Genomic DNA, 19,985 nt, shown 5'->3' with positions numbered 1-19,985 from the left:
TGTTGTCAAGCACCTTAGCAAGCTCCTAGGAATCTTAGATCAGCTGAGATTGTATATGAATATCAGTAACGCCCCTATATTCCTCATTAGCCACATTCAGAACAAGTAAAAACATAGATGATGGAATTGGTAATTATGAAGAGGCTAGCATTTATTAAGAATTACATTAAATGTTTTACAAATATGAGTTCACTTAATTCCCACAACTCTATTGGAGACTATATTCAAATCCTATTTTACAAATGAAATTGAAGCTCTGAAGCTAAAATGGGCAACGCAGAATATGTATGTAAAACCCTCTAGCAATTGAGTAAAATTCCTTTAGAGCCCCTAAAAGTCTCTGAAGAGGCTGCCAAGTGGGAAAGCCACCAACGTCCTGTGAATCCGTAACTGGTGGATCAGAAACCACAAAATCCTTGAGAGACTGAAAGCAGATGAATCAGATTAACATACGAAAAAATATACAGGAGATAGCTGATGTAAAAAGTTGGCAGCAACTGCAGGAGTACTACAGACTTGAGGGTAGTGGATTCAGAAAACCGGAGGAAGCCCCAGGACAATGGGCAAGGTAACTGGTTGTGGTATCAGAGCAGGAGTAGATCCATGGACTAGTAGTCAGTGATATGACAGAAAAAAGTCCAAACACACACACTGATACAGAGGGTAAAACTACCTATTAAGAGAGAACATTAATAAAGACCAAATAAGTACAGGCCAAATTTCAAAAAACACAAATCACATACATTTGTTGATCATAATGCAATAAATTAGAAATTGACAACAAAAGGAAAGACAGAAGCACCTTCTAAATAACTCTTAGGTTTGTGAGAAAATGAAAAAGTAAATATCCTATTTAGAAATGAACAGTAAGAGTACTGTTTCTCAAAATTATAAGATTACATCCAAGTGACACTTAGAGATGTATAGCTTTAAATTTATCTTTTTAGATAGGAACAATTGAAAACAAATGAGAGATAAATTATATGTGCAAATAAAAGAAAAAATTGATGCTGGATGTGATTAAGCCTCTAGATCTCACTACCAATTTATAGGAAATAGGAAAAGTGAAACATGTGAAACTATATAGGCATGCAATTAGCAAAATTCACACTATGGGAAATTCTACAAGACAACTTGATTTCTTCAACAAACAAATTCCAGGGACTTGGGGGGTAAGAAGAGATGGAGGAGGTACCTAAAAATTAAAAGACATTTAGGCCTTGGCCAGGTGCAGTGGCTCACACCTGTAATCCCAGCACTTTGGGAAGCTGAGGTGGGTGGATCACCTGAGGTCAGGAGTTTAAGATCAGCCTGGCCAACATGGTAAAACCCCATCTCTACTAAAAATACAAAAATTAGCTGGACATGGTGGCACATGCCTGTAATCCCAGCTACTTGGGAGGCTGAGGCAGGAGAATCACTTGAATCTGGGGGGTGGAGGCTGCAGTTAGCCAAGATCATGCCACTGCACTCCAGCCTGGGCAACAGAGTAAGACTCTGTCTTAAAAAAAAAAAAAGCCTGGCCGGGCGCGGTGGCTCAAGCCTGTAATCCCAGCACTTTGGGAGGCCGAGGCGGGTGGATCACGAGGTCAAGAGATTGAGACCATCCCGGTCAACATGGTGAAACCCTGTCTCTACTAAAAATACAACGAGCCGGGCGCGGTGGCTCAAGCCTGTAGTCCCAGCTACTCAGGAGGCTGAGGCAGGAGAATTGCCTGAACCCAGGAGGCGGAGGTTGCAGTGAGCCGAGATCGCGCCATTGCACTCCAGCCTGGGTAACAAGAGCGAGACTCCGTCTCAAAAAAAAAAAAAAAGCCGGGCACCGTGGCTCACGCCTGTAATCCTAGCACTTTGGGAGGCCAAGGTGGGTGGATCACCAGTTCAGGAGTTGGAGACCAGCCTGACCAACATGGTGAAACCCTGTCTCTACTAAAAGTACAAAAATTAGCTGGGCGTGGTGGTGGACGCCTGTAATCCCAGCTTCCTGGGAGGCCGAGGCAGGAGAATGGCTTGAATCCAGGAGGCAGAGGTTGCAATGAGCCGAGATCACGCCACTGTACTCCAGCCTGGGCAAGAAGAGTGAAACTCTGTCTCAAAAAAAAAAAAGACATTTAAAAGACCTATTGAGCAATAACAATGTGTGGACCTTGTTTGGATACTGATCCAAATAAATAAAATATATGAGACAATTAAAAATTTGAACACTGACTAGATATATATAATTTTAAGGCATTAGTATTATTGTTAATTTAATTTTTAGGTAAATATATATATATATATATATTTATTTTAGAGACAGGTTCCCACTCTGTGGCCCAGGCTGGAGTGCAGTGGCACAATCACAGCTCCCTACAGCCTCAAACTCCTGGGCTCCAACAATCCTCCTGCTTCAGCTAGGACTATAGGTATGCACCACCATACCTGGCTATTTTATTTTTGATTTTTGTAGAGACAGTGGGGTCTTGCTATTTGCTCAGGCTGGTGTCAAATTCCTGGTCTCTATATTCCTGTTTTGGCCTCCCAAAGTGCTGGAATTACATGCATGAGCCACTGAACCCAACCTAGGTGATTATATTTTAAGAGTTCTTAATTTCTACAGATACAAACTGAAATAAATAAAACAACATATCCGTGATTTGTCTCAAATAATATCAGAGGGAAAAACTGGGTATTATACAAACGAAACAAGACTGGTCATAAATTAGTCATTGTTGAAACTGCATGATAGGTATATTGGGGGAACATTCATTATACCATCGTGACCGCTTTTGTATATGCTTGAAAAGCTTTTTTTGAAAAAGAGAAGAAGTGAACTCAGCTCTCAACTGAAGAAGTAGTAAAAAGAACATAAAATAAAACAAAATAAAACAACTTAGGAGGAACTCAGTAATAGACTAAAAGTAAAAATTGGAAGAAAGTAATCAATCTGTCAAATGTGATAGAAAAAAGAGACGACACATAAACAATTGAAATGAAAGTAGAGACATACAGTGATTAAAAACATAAAATAAATCTATTTGCAATATTATATTAATAAATTTGACAATCAGACAAAAAGAATAATTTTTTTCTTCCTTTTTTTTTTTGTGCGGGGGGGTAGGGAACAGGGTCTCACTCTGTCACCCAGGCTAGAGTGCTGTGGTGTGATCTTGGCTCACTGCAGCCTCGACCTCCTGGGCTCTGTCGATCCTCTACCTCAGTCCCCCAAGTAGCCAGGACTATAGGCATGCAGTACCACGCCTGACTAATTTTTTATTTTTTGTAGAGACAGGGTCTTACTATATTGCTTAGGCTGGTCTCCAACTCCTGGGCTCAAGCAATCCTCCTGCCTAGGCCTCCCAAAGTGCTGGGATTACAGGTGTGAGCCTCTGTGCCTGGCCAAAATGAACAGCTTTCTAAGAAAATATAAATGACCAGAATTGGCTCAAGACATAGAAAATCAAATCTTCAAGAAACTTTCAGAGATAATTTCCATGTTATATCAACTGTACCAGAGCATACAAAAAATGTAAAAAAGAACTCTCATACACAGCTAGGATGTAAAATGGTACAAACCATGTTAGAGAACTGTTAGGCACTTTCTCATAAAGTTAAACATACATTTGCCATCTTCTATTCCTAGATATTTATCCAAGTGAAATGAAAACATATGTTCACAAAAAGATCTGTATACAAATGTTCAGGGTAGCTTTATTCATAATAGCTAAAGATTTGAGATAATCTAAATTCCCACCAATAGGAGAATAGAAAAACAAATAGTGGTATAATCATAGAATTGAATACTACTCAGCAATACAAAGGAAAATCACCAATCAAAGCAAGAACATGAACAAATCTCAAAAAACACTGTGTTGAGCAAAAGAATCCCGGCACATACACACGCAACCATTTTAAGATCCCATTGTAATGAAGTCTAAGAACAAGCAAAATTAATCTATGGTCACAGAAGTCAGAAAGAGGTTGCTGGAAGTAAAATGGGGGAAGGATGATTGATTGGAAAGGGGTACAAGGAAAGTTTCTGGAGAAGTGGAAATGTTTTATATGATATTTTTGGTGGTAGATATACGAATGTACATAACTACCAAAACTCAACAAACTAAGTATTTAAGGTATGTGTATTTTACTGTATATAAATTTTTTTTGTTTGGGTTTCTGAAACAGAGTATCACTCTGTCACCCAACCTGGAGAGCGCTGGCGGGATCTTGGCTCACTGCAACATTCGCCTCCCAGGTTCAAGCAAATCTCGTGCCTCAGCCACCAGAGTAGCTGGGACTACAGGCATGTACCACCATGCTTGGCTAATTTTTGTATCTTTAGTAGACACAGGGTTTTGCCACGTTGGCCAGGATGGTCTCAAACTCCTGGACTAAAGTGATCTGCCCTCCTCAGCTTCTCCAAGTGTTGGGATTACAGATGTGAGTCACTACACCAGGCCAATCGTATATACATTTTATTTCAAGAAATAATACACTGAAAAAGATAGCTACATCAGGTGATTGATATGCTAATTAGCTCGACTGCAGTAATCCTTTCACAATTTATGCATATATCAAAACATTTACAATTTGTCAGTTGTACCTCGATAAGGCTGAAAAAGAAAAAAAAGCTATTGCTCCTTAAGTAGCCAATTTTATACACTCAAAAACAGAAAAAATATATAAGAAGAAACACAGACACAAGGCATGAATGAAAAAGATCAATAAAGTTAAAAAAATGAGACTGAGGAAAATATATGTAACATATGTAACTAGGGCTTAATATCCAGAATATATAAACAACTCCTACATATCAACAAGAAAAATACAACCTGAAAGAAGAAAAAATAAGCAAAGTGTATGAATAGGCAATTCATAGAAATGGAAAGAGAAATAGCCAGTAACATGCAATATCCAAGATAGACAAAACTAAAAAGGTCAATAATATCCAATATTGTCAGCAGTATAGAGAAACATCATCATATTTTGTAGGTAGAGTAGATAAAAAGGCAGACATTTTGGTGGGCAATATTTAACAGTATTTACTCAAATGTGTGTACCCTTCAACCTAGCAATTCCTCTTTCAGTTATATAACCTAGAAAATACTCTCACATGTTTATCATGTACAAGGCTATCCAGTGAGGTATCATTTGCCAATAGCCAGAAACTGGAAAACTGAAATGTCAACCAAAATAGGAATAAATGAGGTAGACTGTATATTGTGGAATTCTATGTAACTGTTTTTTAAATGAAGTAGGCTTACATACACAGGATACAAAAAAGATCTGAGGCTGGGTGTGGTAGCTCACACCTGTAATCCTAGCACTTTGGGAGGCTGAGGTGGGTGGATTGCCTGAGCTCAGGAGTTCGAGATCAGCCTGGGCAACATGGTGAAACCCCATCTCTACTAAAATACAAAAAATTAGCCAGGCGTGGCAGCTTGCGCCTGTAGCACCGGCACTCAAGAGGCTGAGGCGGGAGAATTGCTTGAACCCAGGAGGCAGAGGTTGCAGTGAGCCGAGATCCTGCCACTGCATTCCAGCCTGAGCGACAGAGCGAGACTCTATCTTTAGAAACAAAAAGAGATCTCAACGTTGTATCACTAAGAGATAAAAGCAAGTTGAGAAAGAGTATGTGTAGTATGATGACGTTTGTCTTTAAAAACATGGAAACACCAATAAAAAATACATGTATGTTAAAAAATCTTGAATGATACCCACCAGTCAGATGAAAGTGTTCACCTCTGGATTAGTACTGGGTGGTAAATCAAGGTAGATTTTATCTTAACTGTATTGTTTATATTTTTATACTAGATTCTATATCCATATATTACTTAAAGGAAATAAGTTAGGCAATGGCAAAATATTTAAAGGTATATAAAAAACTATATATATGCACAGAAAAACATCTGGTAAAGTTAAACACCAACCTTAATAATCATGGTTAAACAAAAGCCTGGCCAGAAGCTTAAAAGATCTGGGAAATGAGGTATCCACAGGAGGGGATGGGGATTAAAAAGTTCAGATATATTTCTAAAGGTGTAGAAAGTTGTTTGAGGCTGGGCGCAGTGGCTCACGCCTGTAATCCCAGCACTTTGGGAGGCCGAGGCGGGCGGATCACGAGGTCAAGAGATCGAGACCATCCTGGCCAACATGGTGAAACCCATCTCTACTAAAAAAAAAAAAAAAAAAAAAAAAAAAAAAAAAAAATTAGCTGGGTGTGGTGGCACACGCCTGTAGTCCCAGCTACTCAAGAGGCTGAGGCAGGAGAATTGCTTGAACCTGGGAGGCGGAGGTTGCAGTGAGCTGAGCTCATGCCACTGCACTCCAGCCTGGCGCCTGGCAACAGAGCAAGACTCTGTCTCAAAAAAAAAAAAAAAAAAGTTGTTTGAATGTATAGGGCTGTCCACATGCTCAGGAAAGCCCTAAAAAGCCCTAAATTTTGCATCTCTGGCTGACTTTGAGACTCTGTTCAAGCAGTGATAGCTAAGGTAGAGTTGTAAAACTGCCTGAGTGTTGAAGCCATGCCCAAAAACAGACACAAAGCTCTTGGCAAATGGTGGAAGGTTTATAGGTTCAAGGCATTTAAGTAACTGAGACTAGTCATCACTAAATTAACTGAGCAGACACTTCTGTGATGGCAAACTACAGGGAATCCAGTTTATAGAATCAGTCCAGGAAAGTCACTAAACAAACAAAAACAAGTGAGATTCATCCCAGGAATACAAGGTTGGTTTAACAGGTTGGTTTAACATTCAAAAATCAATTAATGCAGTACACCATATCAATAGACTAAAGAATAAAAATAATGTGATCGTATCAATAGACGACAAAAAAGCATTTGACAAATACCCATTCATGATACAAACACTTAACAAACTAGGTGTACAAGGGAACTTCCTCAACCTGGTGGGACACCTATGAAGAATGAAGACTGAATGCTTTTCCCTTAAGATCAGGAACAAAACAACAACATTCATTCTCACCACTTTCATTCACCATTGTACTGGAGCTTCTAGCTAAGACAAGTAGGCAAGAAAAAGAAATAAAGGCATCCAGACTAAAAAGAAAGAAGTAAAACTATCTCTATTCACAAGTGACATGATCTTGTACATAGAAATCCTAAAGCATCTTTAAAAAAAAATTGGAACTAATAAGTTCTCCAAGTTTGGAGATACAAGATCAATCTACAAAACTCAATAAACAAATTGAAAATGAAATTAAGAAAATAGGCTGAGCAGGGTGGCTTACGCCTGTAATCCCAGCACTTAGGGAGGCCAAGGCGGGCAGATTACTAGGTCAGGAGTTCTAGACTCATCTGACCAACATGGCGAAACCCCATCTCTATTAAAAATACAAAAATTAGCCGGGTGTGGTGGCACATGCCTGTAATCCCAGCTACTCAGGAGGCTGAGGCAAGAGAATTGCTTGAACTCAGGAGGTGGAGGTTGCAGTGAGCTGAGATCATGCCACTGCACTCCAGCCTGGGCGACAGAGCGAGACTCCACCTCAAAAAAGAAAAGAAAGAAAGGAAATCATTGCATTTACAATAGCATTGGAAAGGATAAAATACTTAGTAATAAATTTAAAGAAAGAAGTGTAAAACTTATACTCTGAAAATTAAAAAAAAATTATAAAAAATATTAAAAGAGTTAAATTTAAAAAAAAGAGGGGCTTCAATCACAGTGGCTCATGCCTATAAACCAGTACTTTGGGAGGCCAAGATGGGAAGATCACTTGAGGCCAGGAGTTCAAGACCAGCCTGGGCGAGAAAGTGAGACCTGTCTCTACAAAAAAAAAAAAAAAAAATTAAAAATTAACCAAGAGTGGTGGTGCATGCCTACAGTCCCAGCTACTTGGGAGGCTGAGGTAGGAAGACTGCTTGAGCCTGGGAGGTTGAGGCTGCAGCCACTGCATTCCAACCTGGGAAACAGAGAAAGATCCTGTCTCTAAAAAAAAGAAAAAGAGACCGGGCACAGTGGCTCACACCTGTAATCCCAGCACTTTGGAAGGCTGAGGTAGGTGGATCACTTGAGACCAGCCTGGCCAACATGGTGAAGCCCTGTCTCTACTAAAAACACAAAAATCAGCCAGGCATGGTGGCGTGTGCCTATAGTCCCAGCTATTTGGGAGGCTAAGGCAGGAGAATAGCTTGAACCTAGGAGGCAGAGGTTACAGTGAGCTGAGATCACGCCACTGCACTCCAGCATGGGGGACAAAGTGCGACTCTGTCTCAAAAAAAAAAAAAAAAGAGAAAAATAAACTAAAAAATTTTTTTGAAAGAAAAGGAAAGACATCTGATGTTCATACAATGAAAGACAATATTGTTAAGATGGCAATACTTAACAGCAGATCTACACATTCAGTGAAATCCCTATGAAAATCCCAGCTGGCTTCTTCGCAGAAATTGACAAGTTGAACCTAACAGTCATATGGAAATGAAAGGGACCCAGAATAGCCAATACAATCTTGAACGAAGTTGGAGGACTCACACTTCCCAATTTCAAAATTTACTACAAAGCTACAGTAATGAAGACATAAGGCATACAGATCAAAGGAATAGAGACCAGGTGCTTCTTGACAAGTACACTGAGACAATTCAATGGGGGAAAGGAAAATATTTTCAACAAAGGATGCTGGGATAACTGCATATACAGATGCAGAAGATTGAAACTGGACCACTCTTCACATCATATGCAAAAATTAACTCAAAATGGGTCAAAGCCTAAATGTGTTATGAAAAGACGTTCTTCCAAAAAAGAGATATAAATTGCCAATGAGCACAAGAAACAATGTTCAACATCATTAGCCATCAGTGAAATATAAACAAAAACCACAATGAGATACCACTTTGTAACCATGAAGATAGCTATAATTAAAAAGGCATAATAACAAGCAAACCTGATGGCACCCAAGAGTTTGAAAAATAAATAAGTAACAAGTGAAAATATAGAGATATTGGAATCCTTATATATTGCTGGTGAGAACACAAAATGATGTCATTGCTTGGAAAAACAGTGTGTGACAGTTCTTCAAAAGGTTAAACATGGAGTTACCATATGACCCAGCAATTCCACTCATAGGTATACACTTAAGAGAAATGAAAACATGTCCACAGAAAAACTTGTACACAAATGTTCATACCAGCATTATTCATAATAACCCAAACTAAAAACAACTCAAATGTTTATCAAGAGATGAATGGATAAATAAAAACATGGTATTTCCATGTTTTTCTGTTTGACAATAAAACAGAATTAAGTACTGATACATGCTACAACATGGATGAACTTTGACATTATGCTATGTGAAAGAAGCCAGTCACAAAAGACCGCATATTGTATAATTCCATTTATACGAAATGCCCAGAATAGGCGAATCTGTAGAGACAAAGGACTGGTTATTGCCTAGGATGAGAGGTGAGAAAAATATACTAGGGGGAAATAAGGAGTGAATGTTGATGGGTATGGATTTCTTTTTGAGGTGATGAAAATATTCTAAAATTTATTGTGGTGATGGTTATACAACTCTTCGTGAATATACTAAAAATCACTGAATTGTATACTTTAAAAGGGTGAGTGTTATGGTATGTTAATTATATCTTAATTTAAATAAAAAAAAAAGTTAAACAGAGTTAGCATATGACCTAGCAATTTCACTCTTAGGTATATACCCAAGAGAAATGAAAATATTTGTCCACACAAAAACTTACACACAGAAGTTTGTAACAGAAAAAAACTGGATATGACTAATGAGTGGACAACCAAAATGTGGCATATCCATACAATGGAATATTGTTCAGCAATAAAAAGAAACGAGGCCAGGCATGGTGGCCCATGCCTGTAATCCCAGCACTTTGGGAGGCCGAGGCAGGTGGATCACTTGAGGTCAGGAGTTTGAGAATAGCCTGGCCAACATGGTGAAACCTCGTCTCTACTAAAAAATATAAAAATTAGCTGGGCATGGTGGCACATGCCTGTAACCCCAGCTATGGGAGACTGAGGCAGGAGAATTGCTTGAACCTGGAAGGTGGAGGGTGCAGTGAGCCAAGAACATGCCAGCACTCCAGCCTGGGCAACAGAGCAAGACTCTTTCTTGCTTAAAAAAAAAAAAAAAAAAAAAAAGGGAATGAAGTACTGATATATGTATGCTGCAACATGAATGAACCTTGAAAACCTTGGGCTAAGTCAGTCACAAAAGACAACATATTGTATGATTACATTTATATAAAATGTAGGTTAAGTGGTTGCCTAGGGCCAGGGAAGGGGGTAGGAATGAGGAGTGACTGCTAATGAATATGGGGCTTCTCTTTGGGATGATAAAATGTTCTAAAATTAGATTGTAATGATGGTTGTACAACTCTGTTAATATACTAAAATCCACTGATATGTACAGTTTAAATGGATAATGTTATAGTATGTAAATTATATCTAAATAAAGCTGTTAAATAAAACAACTTGGAACTGAACACCTAAAAGAAGATAAAAGAAAACATAACAGCCTTTAAAAATAGTCTTAGGATAAGCTGGTTATTCTAGTTAGCAAAAAATAAAAACAAACAAACAAAAATATAGTCTTAGGAAAGCTAAATCTTAAGTACAAACGTAGAACAAAAAGGGCACTTTGAATGACAGAACAAAAAGCTGAATGAGAAAGAAACAGGTCTGCACTCTGTGCCAGCAGTATAATAATGATAAATGACAGAAGTAAAATTCCTCTATTACTATTTTTCCTTCTGCCTTCTCAGTTCCCAAGAGAGAAATGAAGCCCAATATGAGTAAAGAGGTAGTAAGTGTAAACCCAACTATTTTAATAAGAGTTCAAATATGTTGGACCAGATGAATTATAGCTAAGGGAACGGACAGTAATTTCAAACAAGACTGCTGAAGCTATGTCAATGACCTTTCAGGAACCACAGAGAAAGATGTTCCAGAAGACTGGGCAGATGTAATTTCAATTTTCAAAATGGGTAAAATTTAATTCCATAAATTACAGAACAGTGAGTTTGATATAAGTCTATAGTGGATTATTATAGAGACAGCCTGCAAGAACCTAGAAATGGAAGAATAAGCACTAGAAGTCAACCTTGAATTTACTAAGAAAAAGCACTTTAGGCTAACCGTTATTTCTTTTTTGTATTGCTACTAAGCTGGTAGCTATGAGAAATATGGTAGACATGGTATATCTGGATTTAGCAAAGTATCTGATGAACTATTTTATTGTATCCTTAAGAACAAAATTGAGATACAGGAGCTGGATGTTAAGTTTTATTAGAGAGATTAATAATCACTTGAAGGATCATTTCCAAAGCATGCAGATTACAAGGTCAGTATCATGCTAGAGGAAGGTTTCTGATGGCATATACATCACAGGGTTCTTCTAGCCTTAGGAATTTTATCACTTAAATTCAACAACTTCAACAAAGGCATGGAAATTGTGCTGAGGTTTATATGTGACAACGTCTGGAAGGGATGGTGAATACTTAAAGTGACAGAATCAGGATATTGATTTTAATTATAAATAGTTGGGGTAAAACAAAAGAAAATAAAACTAAAACTAAAACTTGCCTGGACCAGATGAAACCAAACCAAGGACCAGATCCAAATTTCATACCTGAATTATAGAATGAGTGCAAGGGAAAGAAACAATTGTTCACTATTTCTGAAGTCAGCCTCAAACACCTGAATAGTAGTTGCTATTAGAATGTGATCTGAAATCCCAGTCAAAACACCAGCAATACCAACAGGAGTACTAGAATTTTGTATCTACAACTGTGATCTTAATTTCTCTCTTACCCTCTTTCAGACGATCCCCTTCAGCCTTGGTTTTCTTCTGTCTTTCTGATCCAGCGAGGTCTACAAGATGCAGCTTGGAGCGAAAGCTGCTATTCCTGTGATAATGAAAGGAAGACACAGTGAGAATGGTACACAAGCTTGAGAGTAGCTGAGTATCAAAGCTGACCTGTCAGCTCTCATTTTCTTTCAAGTCAGTCAAAATGGCTCCATTAGTCACTAGTGCTCATAATACTGATGTCTGATGATTTGTCAAATCAATTGAAGAAGCAGCCTAATGTTTAACCTTAATAGAACTAATACTAAAAATCTTGACTCTTTAAATTTTAACTTACTTGTCACTTTTCTTTCTTTGCTCTATGGAGATTGTGAAGATGGCATGAGATCGGGATGACTGGGAGTTCATAGCTGTGGAGGCTACAGTCCTAGAGTTGTTGCCCTGCTCCAAACAGGAAACAGTATCCAAGGCAACTAAAACAGTCTTCTCAGTGAGTCCCACAATCTAATTGCAAGAAAGAGAAAATTCCCTTATAATTTATAGTTCATTATTTTTTATTTTTTATTTTCTTTTTAAATACTTAGGAAGACTTCACCCAGAATATAATTTATACTTCAAATTCTTGGTCAGAAATATAGGGATTGGTGATTTTAAAAAAATGCCTTGGTGTCAGTAGACCCTCAAATAGAACAGTCATAGAAATAAGAACTGCTTTAACTAGCAACTCTGTGAAGACAGCTAGAAAGCAAGGTCTCCAATCTTCCTTAGGAACTTCAGAAACAAGGATGCCAGCCAATCCTGGAGCTAGAAAAGATCTCAAGATTTTAGGGCAGCAACGGCTAGGTGCCTTCCAGGGAACCCCAAGTGACGTTAATTTTGGTCCCAAGGAGAGCAAGTGCAACACGAACAGCTACGGCATTTCTCTTTGTACTTTCTCCTCTATCTGACCCCATGCTCCTCTCTGTATCTCTGATTCATTTTATACCTCATTTTCACTAGAGGAAATAGCACAGTACAGTTTCCACTGGATTAGGAAGCCAGGAAAGCGGGGCCCCAGGCTTAGTACTGTATTTAGGAGAACTTATACTAGTTGAATCTCTTGGAGCTTCTGAGGTGATTGGACGAGATGCTTCTAGAGTCTTTTCTAGCTCCAATATGCTATAATGTTATTACTTCATAGCTTCCAAACTTACTTCTGTGGCCCTAATTTCTAGTCTTTTATTTCTAATGATCTACTACTTATACTTTGAAATCAGTCAATTATAAACCAAACTCATCTTCTTCCCACAAGCACTAATTCTCTCTACTATAATACTTCTCCATTTCTATTAGTCTTGTCTCATATTCTCAAAAACTCATATTGCCTTCAGCTCCTCCCACTTCTCCATATCCCATATATCACCAACTACTAGTCATTCTCCTTTTGAATCTATCATTTCCTTTTCCTTTACACATCTACTTATCTCGTTCAGGCCCATATTACTTCACGCGTAATAAATAAGCAACAATTTCCTCAACTAGTCTTCCTCATCCTAGTCTTTTTCTTTTTCAATCCATTTCTATTTGGTTTTCCTAAAATGTCACCAACCTACTAAGCTCTGTGCTAGATAATGAAGATACAAAGGGATTTCAAAGTACTCCCCTGACCTCCAGGTTAGGATGAATTCATTGTAAGAATGAATTCACATATCACTTGTAACAGAGTTGCAGAGATACACACTTAAGATAAAACCTTGGTAAAAGAAGCCACAGTAATCCCTCATTCAGAAGTTTTACATAGTTTATATATGGTACACAGGGATAGAAACTAAGCTCTTCAGCCCGGCTTCATAATCTGGTCCCAACATATCTCCTGTTACTTCCCAGCCCAAATCCTCTAATCCACAGACTTGTGTAATCTTATTACCGTCAGGTGTATATTTTCTACCTTCCTGCTAAAGCTATTCCTTACCATAAGAATATCCTTACTTATTTTCTCTACTTACTTAAAGCCTATCCATCTCATCTGAAGAGTGTTTACAAACTCATCCTTACCAGTCTGTGTCAAGAACTCATACTTCTCTGTATTGCAACTCTCACCTCAAACAATGCTTAGGACTTAATCCCTGCCTTAACATGGGGCATATAAAAGATCTTGAAACAGGGTCAAGTGCTGGCTCAGTACAATAGCATGTGTTTTGCCCAGGTTTCTTATCCTCACTATCCAAATCATCTTTGAGTCTTCCAAGCTTATCAGGGCTGATCTTTTAAACCTTGCATTAGTAGCTGGCTAACAACTTAATGACCCAGAAAAAAAATTCAGGAGCACAGGCACCTGCCCTTCATTGGTACACCAAATCTTCTACTTTCCTTTTTTTCCCTTTGTGCAAGGGAAGAAGGGAAGGAGAGGAGGAGTAAGATATTATTCCAAGTTTTCCCTAAGTACTACTTATTCTCATCTTCTTCTAGCCTCTGATTTTCCCACTCCTGAATACTCAAGCTCTGCCTGTTTTCAACACTGGCTTCTGGATTTGGCTCGCTCCCAAATATGAAACTCCCAGTTTTGCTTCACATTTTCTGTTCAGTCCTAGCTCCTCATCTTGCATCTATACCATCTGACAGAAGATTCTCAAATAAGTGAGCTCTTCTTCCTATGATACTTACACATTTTAAAAATTTTATATTGTTTAGCTTTTCAATTTTAAAAATATCATCCCAAAGCCTAGCACAATTTCTATCGGACATAGATATGTTCAATTATATCCATGCATTAGTAGCTAACAACTTAACAACCCAGAAAAAAAATACACGGGTATGTTCTGTATCTGTCTGTGCTCTCCAGTATGGTTACCACTAGCCATATGAAGCCGTTGAGCACTTGATATATAGCTAGTGTGCCTGAGGAACTGAATTTTTAAAATTTTATTCAATTTTAGTTAATTTAAATTTAAATACCCACTTGTGCTTAGTGGCTAACATACTGGATTGCTTAGCCTTAGAATTCTGTAAATAATATTTAATTGATATTAGCATTCCTCTAGGTAACAGAAAGGTGATAAAACAGCATGAGTCCTTCCTTGCTTCCCCCACAAGAGCTCCCATCTAGAAAATTTAGATTAACAAAGGGATTTAGGACCATACAAAACCTGACTGGGATGAGAGTAGTCATTTAAAACCACAGTGGTAGATAAAAGGGATGTGAACTTTAGTATTATGATTGCCAACATTTTTTAATAACATCAAATGAGAGAAAAACACACCTTTATGCCTTCCTTAGGATCCTCCCGTATATTTATTTGAGATTTCTCACGAGATGGGCATAGAAGATCCAAAATTTCTTCATTGTAAATCTGATATTGTTGAAAATAAAGTGGCAAAACCAAGATGTTAACAGTGGTAATCTCTGGGTGGTGAGATTATAGATAATTTTAAAAATTATTTGTGACTTCCTGTATTTAAAAATGTGTTCATAATGAACATGTATTACTTGTAGAATTAAGAAAAGGACCATAACCCAATAAAAAAATCACTTGATGTTTTATAAAAATGAATTCACATATCACTTGTAGCGAAACTGAGACTGCTCTCTTAAGACAGAGTCTCTTAGGAACAGCAGACACATGAAAAGTTACATGACCATGCAAATTCAGTTCTTTGATGGCATCATAATAGCATTATATTCACCCATTTTGTTAAAATGTGAATAACAGGTACATAGATGGGGGTGGATGGAAAAGAAAGAAGTAGCAGCTAATACTTCAATAGGAAACAGAATTTTAAGTACTTAGAACAGTGTTTAGCATATATAAGCACATTTGTTTGCTATTACTGCTATTGCTATTATGTAACATGCCAGGATCTGGAATTATTTTTATATTCAATTATGTTGGCCACAACTAGGTTAATCAAGAGACTCAAGAAGGCTACTCTAGCTGGACACAATGGCTCACGCCTGTAATCTCAGCACTTTGGGAGGCCTAAATGGAAGTATCACTTGAGCCCAGGGGTCCGTCACCAGCCTGGGTAACACAGTGAGACCCCGTCTCTACAAAAATTTAAAAATTAGACAGGCAACGTGGCATGCGCCTGTAGTCCCAGCTGCTTGGAAGGCTGAGGTGGGGTGAGAGGATTGCTTGAGCACAAGTTGGAGGCCGCAGTGAGCTATGATCCTGCCACTGCACTCTAGCCTGTGACAGAGTGAGACCCTTTCTCAAAATAAATAAATGAACAAATAGAATTAAAAACTGCCTTTGGCCAGGTGCAGTGGCCCATGCCTGTAATTCCAGCACTTTGGGAGGCCAAGGTGGGCAGATCACCTGAGGTTGGGAGTTCCAGACCAGCTTGACCAACATGGAGAAATCCTGTCTCTACCAAAAATACAAAATTAGCTGGGCATGGTGGCGCACGCCTGTAATCCCAGCTACTCGGGAGGCTGAGGCAGGAGAATCGCTTGTACCCAGGTGGTGGAGGTTGCGGTGAGCCAAGATCACACCTTACACTGCACTCCAGCCTGGGTAACAAGAGCGAAACTCCATCTAAAAAAAACCAAAACTGTCTTTAAGGTCTCACTCTGGGGTTGAGCAATCCCCCCCATTCTGCCTTAGCCTCCTGAGCAGCTGGAACTGTAGGTGTGTACCACCTCACCTGGCTAATCTTTAAATATTCTATAGAGACAAGGTCTTGCTATGTTGCCCAGGTTGGTCTCGGACCCCCGGGCTGAAGTGATCCTCCCACTCTGGCCTCCCAAAGTACTGGAATTACAGGCGTGAACCACTAGGCCTGGCCAAGAGGGCTAATCTTAATGATGTAATCCCCACCTTCCAGCTCTACAACTCTTTACCTGTTAACATGTTGAGATTGAACTTCAGGATGAAGTACTCACATACAATTTATAATTGTATGCTTAAATTATCTAAGTTTAATTATTACTCCCTAAAGGATAAGACATCAGTGCTATGGAACCAACGAACTAGTTTCCCAGAAGCCATCAGTTCCCTAAACATGCATTTTTGGTGTTATGAAGTTAGATATAGCTGGCCAGTCTACCACTATACTAATATACACTAGAACAAAAACTCCCATAAGGGCTAGAATTTTTGTTTTGTTCACTGATATATAACAAGTACCTCATATATCGAAGTGCCTATAACAGGGCCTGGCACATAGTAGGTGCTCAGTAAATATCTGTTTAATAAACACACTCTAGCAACACTTATACAGCTCAATATTTCAGCAGGTTTTTATAACATTCTTCACGAGGCAACAGCATTATCATTTAAGTCTCAAAACAGTAAAGGGAAATCAAACACTCTTCTGCACACTCTACAGGTAATCAGTAACAGAGGCCAAACTGAAATTAAAGAATTCCTATCATCCTTTTATATGGCAATGCCAATTCCTCCAACAACCAAATTAAACGGACTATTTTAACACCAAGAAAAGAATTGGGTGGGAGCCGGATCCAACTGAGTCAGTAAGTTTTCTCTACCAATTTATTAAAATGCAACTTACTAAAAAAAGCAATTTACTAATTTGAGTCATGGCAGGAAAAATCTGATTTGGATTTATTTTTCGACCCAAGGACAATTTTGAATTCAGAATAATTAAACATAAATTGCTTACCTCTAAGTAAGACACTTTCAAAGTAAATTCAAAGTCACTCTTTTTATCAATTTCTTTGAAGAGCAGTTGTATTACCCTAGGAATAACCCCAACTGTCGGTTCATTCTCTTGCTCTGCAGTGTATGCACCTCCCATCGAATAGGTTTTTCCAGAGCCAGTCTGCCCATAGGCCAGGACCGTTGCATTATATCCTGGCAAAATAGATGACAAATGCATAGTGGTGTTTAAACATTTTTATCTAATCAATACACTCCATTTCCTTCAGCGATTATTTGTAATAAAATTGAGATTGCTCTCCTAATACAGTCTCTTAGGAATGACAGACACAAAGAAAAGTTCTGTGGGTACCATGGCCTTGCACTACTCAAACTAAGCAAAAAGCCAACAAACAAAAACAAAACAAAAAACCAACCCTAAAATGTGTCCCCCTAGTGATAGCCCTTAGAAGCTAGGAAATCAAACACTTAAAGATATGACTGAATAAACGAAGGTGGCCAAGCCACCGTTAAAAGCCATTTCAAGCTTCAAAATTCTGTCTTCCTACCGTAAGCAATTTTAAATTACAGAAATTAAATAAAAGATAAAGAAAGGATTCTGGCACATATTTCCTTGATTAATAGTCTTCATCTGAAAAGGAAACAACAACTGTTTTTTAAGCATCTACTTTATATCTGAACTCTCAGAATGCATCTGGACCATATTATCAGGCTCCTCACAGAAATATCATCATTTAAGCATAATTCAATGTGATCTATGTCCTTTGCTTTTATTGAGAATTGATAAAGAATCATCCATTCAGGAGCCAGATTCCGAGGCTCATTCCTATAATCCTAGCACTTTGGGAGGCCGAGGCGGGTAGATTGCTTGAGCTCAGGAGTTTAAGATTAGCCTGGGCAACATGGTGAAACCCCGACTCTACTAAAAATACAAAAATTAGCTGAGGGACATAGTGGTGGGTGCCTGTAATCCCAGCTACTCTGGAGGCTAAGGCAGGAGAATCACCTGAGCCTGGGAGGCGGAGGTTACAGTGAGCCTTGATCACGCCACTGCACTCCAACCTAGGTGACAGAGAGAGGCCTTGTCTCAAAAAAAAAAAAAAAAAGAGAGAGAGAGAGAGAGAGAGAGAATCATTTATTCAAAGATGTTCACAATATAGTTAACTGAAAAAAGCAGCTTAAAAATAATTGTTAAATGTAAGTGTATGGATGGGAAAAGATCAAAAGTATATAAATTATTAACATTTTAATGTTTATATATGAGAAATAGGATGGTAAATGATTTGTGTTTTCTTCTCCCCCCGTGTTTGTATTTTTTTTATTATTAAACAGATGGCATGAACAGAGGCTGTGTTTTCTGTTATCACCTATGTTATCAGTACTGTTTGCCGAAAAACCCATAAAGTATCTTTCTGTTTGATTTTATTGGTCAGGCATGGTAGCTCAGGCCTGCAATTCCAGAATATTGGGAGGCCGAGGCGGGCAGGTCACTTGAGGTCAGAGTTCAAAACCAGTCTGGCCAACATGGCGAAACCCTGCCTGTACTAAAAACACAAAAATTAGCTGGGCGTGGTGCCTGTGGTTCCAACTACTTGGGAGGCTGAGGCAGAAGAATTGCTTGAACCCGGGAGGCAGAGGTTATAGTGAGCTGAGATGGCGAAAGTACACTCCAGCCTGGGCCACCAAGCGAGACTCGGTCTCAAAAAAAAAAAAAGTATATTTCTATTTGAGCTTAGTTCTGGTAAAAATGTTTATTTTGTGCATTCGTTTTTGTATATTCTCTTGTCAGATAATCCAAATTACTAGTTACTCAGCCCCCCACCTTTTTCTTTTGAGACAAGGTCTTACTCTGTCACCCAGGCTGGAGCGCAGCGTGTGCAATCACAGCTTCGCCTCCCGAGCCCAAGCGATCCTCCCACCTGAGCCTCCAGGGTAGCTAGGACTAACAGGCACTTGCCACTACGCCTGGCTAATTGTTTGTATCTTATGGTAGAGACAAGTTTCACCATGTTGGCCTGGCTGCTCTCGAACTCCTGACCTCAAGTGATCTGTCCACCTCAGCCTCCCAAAGTGCTGAGATTACAGGCTTGAGCCACAGTACCCGGCTGGCATTTTCATTTTATCCCATAAATTCAAAGTGTGGATTGAAGCTAGAGGCAGATAAACAACTGTAGCAAGATTTTATAAAGAAATAATTAGACAATGGATAGGTTATTCTCACTTCAGTTGTTACAGTCGTGTGCCATATAATAGGATTTCAATCATGGGGAATGTATATACGATGGTGAAAAATTCCTGTTGCTTATTGATTTAGCCATTATAACATTGTAGCGTAACATGTTGTTACATGTTTGTGTTGATGCTGGGGTAAACAAACCTACTTCACTGTCAGTCATATAGAAGTATAGCACATCCAACTATGTACAGTATGTAATGCTTCATAATAATAAACGACTGCTATTAGTTTATGTGTTTAGTATACTATACTATACTTTTAATCATTTTTAAGAGTATACTCCTTCTACTTATGAAAATAAAGTTAGCTGTAAAACAGCCTCAGGCAGGTCCTTCAGGAGATATTCCAGAAGAAGGTATTGTCATAGGAGATGACAGTGCCATAAA

The 19,985-nt window shown here is 38.6% G+C and overlaps 1 protein-coding gene across 2 annotated transcripts in view; it reads right to left on the bottom strand.

The window, feature by feature from the left end:
- The window catches only part of KIF4A (kinesin family member 4A), a 126,524-nt gene that overhangs the window by 102,080 nt on the left and 4,459 nt on the right, over positions 1-19,985 (bottom strand). For both annotated transcript variants that reach the window (XM_032255854.1, XM_032255855.1), the window contains exons 4-7: positions 17,368-17,558; positions 15,006-15,095; positions 12,104-12,270; positions 11,772-11,866 (exon numbers count right to left, since the gene is read on the bottom strand). In XM_032255854.1, coding sequence (XP_032111745.1) covers positions 11,772-11,866; positions 12,104-12,270; positions 15,006-15,095; positions 17,368-17,558 — 543 coding nt within the window. The remainder of the gene's footprint in view (positions 1-11,771; positions 11,867-12,103; positions 12,271-15,005; positions 15,096-17,367; positions 17,559-19,985) is intronic.

This window comes from Sapajus apella, unplaced genomic scaffold (genome assembly GCF_009761245.1).
Source record: "Sapajus apella isolate SASKATOON/1434 unplaced genomic scaffold, GSC_monkey_1.0 scaffold91, whole genome shotgun sequence".
NCBI lineage: Eukaryota > Metazoa > Chordata > Mammalia > Primates > Cebidae > Sapajus > Sapajus apella.
This window is presented reverse-complemented; position numbering and strand designations above follow the sequence as displayed.